The following is a 9,433-nucleotide window of genomic DNA, read 5'->3' on the forward strand; positions in this document are numbered from 1 at the left end:
AATTACAACAATGTGGACATCATGTCCAGTGGACACAGATTAAATCTGACTGTGCAGTCTTACATATGGTTCCTTTAAAGACAATCCACAGAATAGATAAACCAAAAGATTAACTTTTGAAAGGTTTGAATGAACAGCTTGTTTTAACATTAAGAGCATGATTTGTCAAATTTGTCACTGCTTTACATAAAAGACATATATTATAATTTCATTGTTAAATTATTATTTTATTTTTTTACTTCACTGTTTAATGTGGCATATACACATCATTTTTGCACTACAGAGCACCTGCACCTGTAATAACTAATAATGAGCCGAACTACAACAAATCAGTATCATTAATTACATAAGTCTAGTGTGAAATAAAGTGTGCCCAATTTTCATTCATAGTAAAATATATCCAAAGGTTCATTTTGAGGTCAGATGTGTACTTTATTAGGTGACAGTGATGAGCTTAATTTGTCCTGTGAATTCAGGTCAAGCCATCTTATCTGTTCATCTTTGTGGTTCTCCATTCTAGCAGTTTATATGAAGTTAAACTATCATATAACTGCTCTTAGAAATGTGGATTACATAAGTGACAGCATTACTTGGCAAAAATAATAATGTCGCAAAATGATCTATTTTTAGACAGCAGATCATTTTCACCGTTTGAAGAGTGTAAAGGTGAACTATGTCACTTTTCTGCTAATGGTCTTGCTTGTCTCTATGGAAATGTTATTTCTTTGCCTGAAATGTTTCACAGTATGGTATTAACCGTACATATCTTGCATTTATTAAATTAAAAGTGTTTTGTTGCTCAAAACCTCATTGAAAAACATTCTTACTGTGCCGGATGCCTCTCCACAGATCTGACCTGTAACGTGGTCTGATGACATCTGACCTGCTTGGATCCATGGCTATACAGTAGTTAAGTTTATGCTATACTGTGGAACATTTCAAGTAAAGCCAAAACATTGCTACGGTTACAATCAACTGACGTTTTTAAATGTGGAATCTAACCAGAATCTTGGTCTAAAAACATAAATCAAACAACTTTTTCCTAAAATTGTTTCCGGCCTTCATTGCATTCATAAAGTCGCAGACTGGATTGGACTCGTGCAGGGGCAGAAGTCCAATCCTGGGAAAACCTGGGGAGACGGACTGAAGTGGTGCATCAGACAGATCAACATTACTCACGTCTGTATGTTTGATTTATTTTCATGACATTAAATTGAGTTGTACAGCTCGTCAACAAAAGCACTAACGAGTAATAACTGTCTATGTATTTATTGGCATTTTGAATTTTACACAGCTGCTTGTCTTGCGGATCTCTGTCAAGTTGTGTTGCACAGAAATGTAAATTGAATAAATCATGTCATTATTGCAAGAAACAGCCAAAGACAAAAGTAAAAGTACAATTAAAGAATTTTACTGTGAAATACCACACAATATATCTTTAATTTGATACAAAACCGTAATAATGCTTCAAACTGGGATTCAAACATTGCATTTTTGTACTCCACCCTTTTATTTTTGGTCTAGTAGCTACACATTCAAATTATTTAAAAAAAAATAAAAATAAAAAAGGTCAGCAAAACTATCTAATCCAAATTCATATTAACTGCTGGAGCATGTTTATTGTTCATCTTATACAGTATATGGCTGTCAACAAATAATTTCATCTCATTTTATTGAACTAATAAACAGTTCATTTAGTAAGTTCCTAAATTATAATCTGTGGCATGTTTCCAGTTCTGTTTATTGTTCTGCCCCATTATCTGTCTCATCTAAATCACTTCCAGCCTGAGCGTCTGTCTGCAGGTGACGACACGTCACAGGAGCCTCCGACATGACTGGAATGTGTCGCAGGTGGGATGTCCCAGTGGGGGGTCACTGTATCATGTGGTTCTGAGGCAATGGGCGGGGCTTGTACTGTGGCGTCATAAGAGGGAGCTTTAAGTGTCAGAGCTCACACGAGTCTGAGGACTACGACAAAGTCTGAGGAATAAAGTCTGGCGGTAATGCAACACTTGGATGCCAACCGCCATAAAACAACAACAACAACAACAACAACACAGCAGCAGTTCAATAATAACAGTGAATGGATATTATCTGCCCCAATATGTCTCCACACGGCAACGTTCTGCTGCTCTTCAGTCTGTGGGCCTCAGTGCAGGAGGGTGAGTTCAATTTGATATTTCTATATTTCATAATTATATCTGTCTGGTGTATATATTATTTTGAAAATAATTGTTATAAAGTTGTTGTTGTTGTTATAAAGACTGCACTCCACAGTCATACTGTATTAAAACATACGCTTGGTCTCAGGTCTTGGTCTTCCTGTGATGAAGGAGTGGACAGAGGACACAGGCAGTGTCCCGTCTTCTCCTGGAGTGAGGAGCAAACGTTGCGCCTGCAGCAGCTTCCTGGACTCAGAGTGCCACTACTTCTGCCATTTAGACATCATCTGGATCAACACACCAAGGTAAACTTACACACTAATATAGGAAGAAAGTTTTAAATTGTTTTTATTTTGGACCAAAGATGTAATGGAAAAAATATTGGTTTTTGTTTCTTTGTTTTCACACTTGTACATCACATCAAGATTGGGACTAGACTGGGACTAAACCAAAACTAAACTTCACTCAACAAGGACTAGAACAAGACTACACCAAATCCGCATTAGGAATAAAATGTATTCAATTTGGCACTAAAAAATGACAAGTGTGATGCACCCATGTGGTAAAGTGGCACAGACTAGTTACAGCGTCAGTACGGGTCTTAAAATAGTACAATTATTAGTGGCCAGTTGTATTAATCACATAATACAACTTAAGTCTTTGTTGCATCCCTGCTTCCACATACTTGGTCTTATGCAATATATTTATGTCTGACTCTGTGTCAGACATAAATATATTGCATAAGACCATTGTGGCATCGTTTGCTTTGTAGTTTTATTGCTGTAAATAAAATGTGCCATATCAAAGAGCAAAGTCTGACTGTCTGTCTATCTCTTGGTGTGTTTGAATAGTAAGACCAGCGTTTATGGCCTGGGCGTTGGACCCTCCCGTCGCCGAAGGTCCACCACTCGCTGCTCCTGTGCCAACTCCGATGATCACATCTGCTCCAACTTCTGCCAGCACCGGTGAGTTTCAGCCGTCATCCACTAATGCTTTTCCACACACTATTCTAGTCGTGTTTGCAAAGGCGTACTGGTCCTTTGTTCATCAGTAGGAGTGGTGCATCTCCTTTCATTATGAGAAGCAGTGTTGTTTTATCTGGGCAACCAAACATCAATTAGAACAAGCAAATAATGTACCCACCTAGATACAGTGGAAAGACTGACTGACTATTGATATATTAAATTGGCGTGCAAAGAGGAGTGAACTCTTAACTTTTATCTAAAATATGACTCATAATTCAGTCAGTGAAGTTAAATGCATATTGTTCCATATAGATAAACTGAACGATTGTATCCATGTGTTTTACAGTTTCGTGCCAAGCCAAACAACAACACCAAAGAAGACTGTTTGGGACAAGCTCCACTTTTTAAAAACTGCAATAAAGATCTCCCCAAGTTCTCAGAATGCACCAGGAGGACAGGACTTAGGACCTGCAGCTCAGTGGCAGTTTGGATGAGGCAGTGAGAGCGTTTCAACAAGGGCCAGTCCTTTGTGACGGAGCAAAATCAAAGGCTATGTCCAGAGGAAAATGGCCAAAGCGGCGTGAGGATGTCTGTGTGAACCCAGGATTGTGTGACAGAGTCACAGATGCATCATGGGAAATGTGACCAGCGACGTCGTGGGATGGGCTGCTGTGCGGGTCACGGTTGAACTCCAGAGAAGACAAAAAGGACTTGCTGGATTGCACGCCACAATCCAAAACTGAACAACACAATATTTAACTTGTTATATGTTTGATATTCCCAACATTTTGAATGTTACAATATTTATATATTTATATTGAATTATGTTTACATATTACCATTCTTCTGTTGCATATAAATAAATGTCAGTCATGCTGCTTTGCCTTTGCTGCTGTTTTTGTTTGTCTCTTGCTTATTCCCAATCAGAAGCCCATCACTGGAGCTTGTGGTAATACACCAGGTTATATTGTGAAATAATGTAATATTTTTAGACAATGCTGGAGAGAAACAATGAAAATGATTTAAGCCGACTGTAGTTGAGAATTGAACCCACAACTTTGTTGCTGAAAGGCAGTACCACTCCCTGTACATTATCATGTGAAGTGCCCGTCATTTTGTTTTTTAAGCTCTTTTTGGTAATTAATGTCTTTTACTGTTTGCTTTCAAAAGTGTTGAGTCACAGTTAAAACCGGCGCTCTTGTGAGGTGCGTGTGTGATTTGACAAGGACAAACATTAGCCGGTTCAAAAGGAGGCCTGAGATGGATGAATGGTCCTGGAATTCAAGGCTCAATTCAATAATAGGCTCACCTGCTATTCAGAGGCCACGCAGCTTGTGTTGTGATAAGGATCTGTCCTCAGGGGAAGGAATGCACTGTTTTGTAACTTTGCTCTGGGCCGCAGTTGAAAGAGAGGTGCGCACTGCCCCGACACCCCATGCACAATATGAGTGTCAGCTCAGAACATACCGTCCGCATTTGGCAATAAGTAGGACACCTCATGTGGACAAAGAAAGCATTCCAAAAATTCACTTTTAACCTTCTAAACCCCCATCGCATTTACATTTACTGTACCTGCAGGCTAGACTTTATAACAGGTCTGAGCAAATCTGGCACTCAAACCCAAATGAACATGTCAAATGGTTATTGTTCTGTGTAATAGAACAGACGGCGATTACCTCATCAAAACATGAGAACAACCCCAGCATCTGAACAAGGCTAAAAATAAGTAAATCAAAAAGGTCAAATGTATAAATACAATTGACTTATTTTTTTTTTAGGAGAAAACAAAGATATTATACAACTAGTCAGTATTAATATATTATTTTGAGTGTACTCAGTTTTTTTTTTAAATAACCAACATGTTTTAGTTTATTATTTAAACTAGAACATGTGAAAAGAGGCACCATTTTATTGTGGTGCTGAGTCAACTCCTTTGACATGTTGCCAAGTGGTACCAAAAGCTATGATACACTGTTGAAATAAACCACACTTGCATAAGGCTTTATAATATTCACAGAAATGATGGCTAATGTTTAACCAATGAGAGGTATTTAACTTCACGACGGCTGTAACAGGCTCTGTCCATGGTGCTGGAACTCCACATGGCCCGAGTCATCTTGTGCCTTTTGTCATGGCTGTGGCCCAGGTCTGGATCTCAATGGTTTTCCACCTGGTTAAATGAAGGTTACTACGGAAATGACTATTACTGCAAATACTAGGGGTATTTTTCCAAACTGTAAATTACAAATTGTCAGAAAATTACAAATATTACCCTCATTTCATACCCTCAAATATTACCCAATTTTCGGGAAAATTTGAAAAAATGCGTACTTTCACTGTAGAGTGGACTTACAGACGGGAAGGTTTTTTTAGCTGTAAACATCTTTCTAATGATGACTTAGGCCGTTATGATATCAGGCCTCTAACATCTATGCTGTGTATCTTCAGCTTCAACACTTTATTAAATTCCCGGCATTTGTTTCACAGACAGAGGAAGGAAAATACATACAACCCCACACTCGACAAGCCAAGATAATTCAAAAACTAAAGGATTATAACAATATTTGAGCTAACTTAAATAATTGCTTAAAACAATATTATGCAGCAACTTTGACCAGAATAAATAAATAATTGCATTTATCTATATTTAAAAGACCACTGACGAGAGGAAGCATCTACAATTGTAGATACATTAATTTAATTAATAATTATTTTCAAAATAAAAATAATAATAATTATGGGATGTGGGAAAGCAGACCTATGATGTGCCTAATTGTTTGCAAACTGTGGGAACCGTGAGTCAGTGTTTTCGACCCGTAATTGTGTCAGAGGAAGAATGTGTAGGAGAAGCAACATCTGGTGCTGATTCTGATGTTTTTGTTGTTCTTAAAGCTAAATAAAGCTCTGTAGTCTAAAATTGAAACCACATGGATTTCAAAAAAGAAAAAACATGAAACGCTTAATCTTTGGCCTAGGCACATGAAACTTGGGAGAGTGATAGAGCTACCTTTGACCTCTGACCTTTGACGAGTAAAACGCACCTGGCAGCATCGTTCTATGATAAACAGGAAGTCAGGCATGTCGAATCAAAGTGGCAACGCCACGTTTGACCTTTTTTTTCAAAATCGCACTTGTCCTAGGTTTTTTGTCCGATCGAGCTCAAAACAACACCTTTTGCATCTAAAGACATTCAAATTTAAGAAATACTTTAAAAAATGTTACTATTCCTCACGGTCTCTGCGTAACACGCCCTCAAAAAAGACTTAATTTTCAGTGTTTTCAAGGACAAGTCACGCCTGTTGGAATTGATCTACGGAGCTCATATTTCACTCACTAATGCGTTTTTATGGTCCGATTGGAAATAAATACCCATGTAACAAATTTACTCTACAGCTCCCCCTACCCATTGTGTGAAAAACTCAACATTGTCTGATTCGTTTGAAACTCATGGTTTATATTCTCCTCGAGACGCCATGAAAAAAGTGCTTTGCAGATATTGTGTATTTTCTTAATTGGCCAGCAGAGGCGCAATGAATGCCTTCACTTCCTCTTCCTCTTTTATTTTGATGGAACATTTCCTTTCGTGCCGTGGTCTTAGCATTAGCGTTAGCATCAGCGTTAGCATCAGCGTTAGCATCAGCGTTAGCGGTGGGTCTCTGTTGCTAGGTGACGGAGGTACGGGGAGGATGGGGTTTAAAGAACAAAGTCTGAAGAATAAAGTCTAAAGTCTAAAGAATAAAGAATAAAGAATAAAGTCTAAAGAATAAAGAATAAAGAATAAAGAATGAAGTCTACAGAATAAAGAATAAAGTCTAAAGAATAAAGTCTAAAGAATAAAGTCTGAAGAAAAAAGTCTAAAGAATAAAAGTCTTAAAGAATAAAGTCTAAAGAATAAAGTCTAAGAGAATGCAGTGTCGGGGCAATCGCGATCAAAACACGGTCGCGCGGGAAGCTGGTTGCGCGGAAAGGCGGTCACGCGGGTGGTGAGAGCCATCATTGCCGCTACCGCGGCTTTTAATTTTAGGTTGAAATTGAGGATTTTAGGTTTGACAAAGAGCAAATTAATGCATCAATCGAAAAGGTCCAAGAAATATAATACAGATTGAAGTATGAAACCATAACACTTTATTCAGGTAGAGCCAAGCATAATTGTTCTGTCCACCGTTAATAGCAAATAACTCCATATTTTATCAATGACCTAATTTGACTCCGTATTTTAAAAAATCCAAAATTCCCACGCCTTTACAAAAGTCAATGAACCAATCACTGGAATCTGTGGGTCCCGATGCAGCTGGCAATCAAATACACAATAGTTCACCAAGAATGTGCAGTGTAGCAATAGCTCAGCGCCCAACACACACAAAACAGCAGCTGCGGATTAACTAGCAGCCTGTATCCAGTATTATGTAAAGCAAACTGGTTCTGCTCTAAAAACATCAAGTTAAAGCAGAGCCCATGGACTTTACCCTCCGCTGTGCATTGCAGCGATTCTTTAGCAGCGGTGCACATTGTAACTTAACATAGCTTTAACAGCTGCCTGCTCCTCACGTCAACATCCAGCCCACTTTGGCCCCACGCAAACGGCCCCACTGAGCGGCACCGCGGGTCACCTGTTTGTCCCTGCCAGTGACCACTATTATTCAAAGACTTGTTCAAATAAACCTACTTCTACTTAAAGTCCCTTAAACCTAGTGGACATGATTATATTTAGGAGTTATATGTATTTATTTTTACCTTTTCCTCCCTAACGTTTATAAAAGTCCTGATGAGCAGCACATATGCAGAGCTAATGACACAACTGTTACCTAGGAACCACAGCGGAACCCATGGCCAAAGTCTGTTTAATTACACAATAGCTATGATTTGACAAATTATAATATCCAGTGACACTTTTATTAAATGTTTGTTCAATGTTGTTTAAACTGTCAGAAAGTTATGTCAGTTATATGTAAATTGTCATTTTTGTGTGTCTACATTTGTTGTGGAATGTCGTTGATGATGTTTAGGAATAACTTTTCAGAAATCAGTGCTTTTTCTTTGTTCCCCTCATGATATAAGACTATGATAAATGTTCACCACATGTTTTATCCCACCGAACAAAGTAATAATGTAATAAAACATGAAAACCTGTCATATGCATGTTAAAGTGCATATGACACTTTAAAGTAATGTCTCTATTGAACATTTGCTTCACCAGTCAACTTCTGGAGAGTATCCTTTTCATTTTTGGAATAAAATCTACAATTAATGCAAGACAGTTTAAAATTAAGTTTAATGCCATACTGTGGAACATTCATGGAGACGAGCAGGCAACAAACCCCCCACATTAAAAGTGAGCATAGTTAGAGCACCTTTAATACATTTAATTGAATACATAATGTTGTCCAAGGTTTTGGATCATTCTTTTTCTTTTTGGACAGAAAAAAGTCAGAAGAAACAGAGTGTAAAATGTTGATCTTAAATTTCATAACGATGACCATTCTGTGTCCCCAGATGTTCAAATCTAATATGCATTTTGCTTATTTTGATTTTACAAAAACATTGGACAAGTGTTTGATTTAATAATTTGGTGTTTGGGACGAATAGCCAATCAGAAAGCAGAATGAGCCTCATATGATCATTTGTGTTGCCAGATTCAAAGCTGAAGTCCAGTGTGTTCAAACCTATGTGTCCTCTCTGATCTGAATAGTCACTACCTAAAGCACAGCACCTGCATTAATCATGAGTCCGTGCTAGTGCGGCCTCTGCAGCTCAGTGAGCCTGGGATTCTGGAGGATCTGAGCTGAACATGAGGCATGAACTAAACACGATCTGGGATAAACTATGTGTCTTCTTCTGTCTGCAGGTTAAAGCACTGGCAACACAGGTTCAGTTGTGATTGTAGTTCATTTTTTTAAACAGTAAAAGCTGCGCTCCCTTTAAATATATGCCATTTTCAAACTCTATGTTGTACGAGTTGGCATTGCATACGCAGATAACAATTCAATTTGTTATAGAAATGTAACAAAGTCCAGTGGTTGAACTTATGATAAATGATGATTACACAAATATTGAAAGCAGATTACAGCCATCTTATCTGGTCAGTGCAGATCTAAGTATTCCAGGTCACCACAGTTAAAGGTTGCATTGCATTGAGGGAAGAGGGCGGGACTTCATTATAACTGTATCTTTCTGTTGTGCTTTATCTTTGACAGTTAGTTTCCACTGCTTGCCTTTAATCTAAGAATTGTGTCTTATCCTCACAAGTTTAACCCTTTTCTTGTAATTAGGAACGCATGGACACAGCCTCAATGTTCCAAACTCTGC

General features: G+C 38.1%; 1 protein-coding gene across 1 annotated transcript; it reads left to right on the forward strand.

The window, feature by feature from the left end:
* The first annotated feature begins 1,762 nt into the window (after nucleotides 1–1,762).
* LOC140373972 (endothelin-1) lies at nucleotides 1,763–4,012 on the forward strand. Its single transcript, XM_072460731.1, has 5 exons — nucleotides 1,763–1,961; nucleotides 2,057–2,162; nucleotides 2,311–2,467; nucleotides 3,014–3,127; nucleotides 3,474–4,012. Exons 2-5 carry the CDS (start codon nucleotides 2,084–2,086, stop codon nucleotides 3,619–3,621), a joined length of 498 nt encoding a protein of 165 aa, XP_072316832.1. The 5' UTR covers nucleotides 1,763–1,961; nucleotides 2,057–2,083; the 3' UTR covers nucleotides 3,622–4,012.
* Nucleotides 4,013–9,433: the final 5,421 nt, after the last annotated feature.

Source organism: Eucyclogobius newberryi, unplaced genomic scaffold, assembly GCF_026437365.1.
Source record: "Eucyclogobius newberryi isolate DKJ021-1_F unplaced genomic scaffold, fEucNew1.0.hap1 SCAF_3, whole genome shotgun sequence".
NCBI lineage: Eukaryota > Metazoa > Chordata > Actinopteri > Gobiiformes > Gobiidae > Eucyclogobius > Eucyclogobius newberryi.

Coding starts and splice junctions, on each gene's coding strand:
- LOC140373972 (XM_072460731.1), top strand. CDS start 2,084: ATGGATATTATCTGCCCCAATATGTCTCCACACGGCAACGTTCTGCTG. Junction 2,163..2,310: donor GTGGGCCTCAGTGCAGGAGG/GTGAGTTCAATT, acceptor GCTTGGTCTCAG/GTCTTGGTCTTCCTGTGATG. Junction 2,468..3,013: donor ATCTGGATCAACACACCAAG/GTAAACTTACAC, acceptor GTGTTTGAATAG/TAAGACCAGCGTTTATGGCC.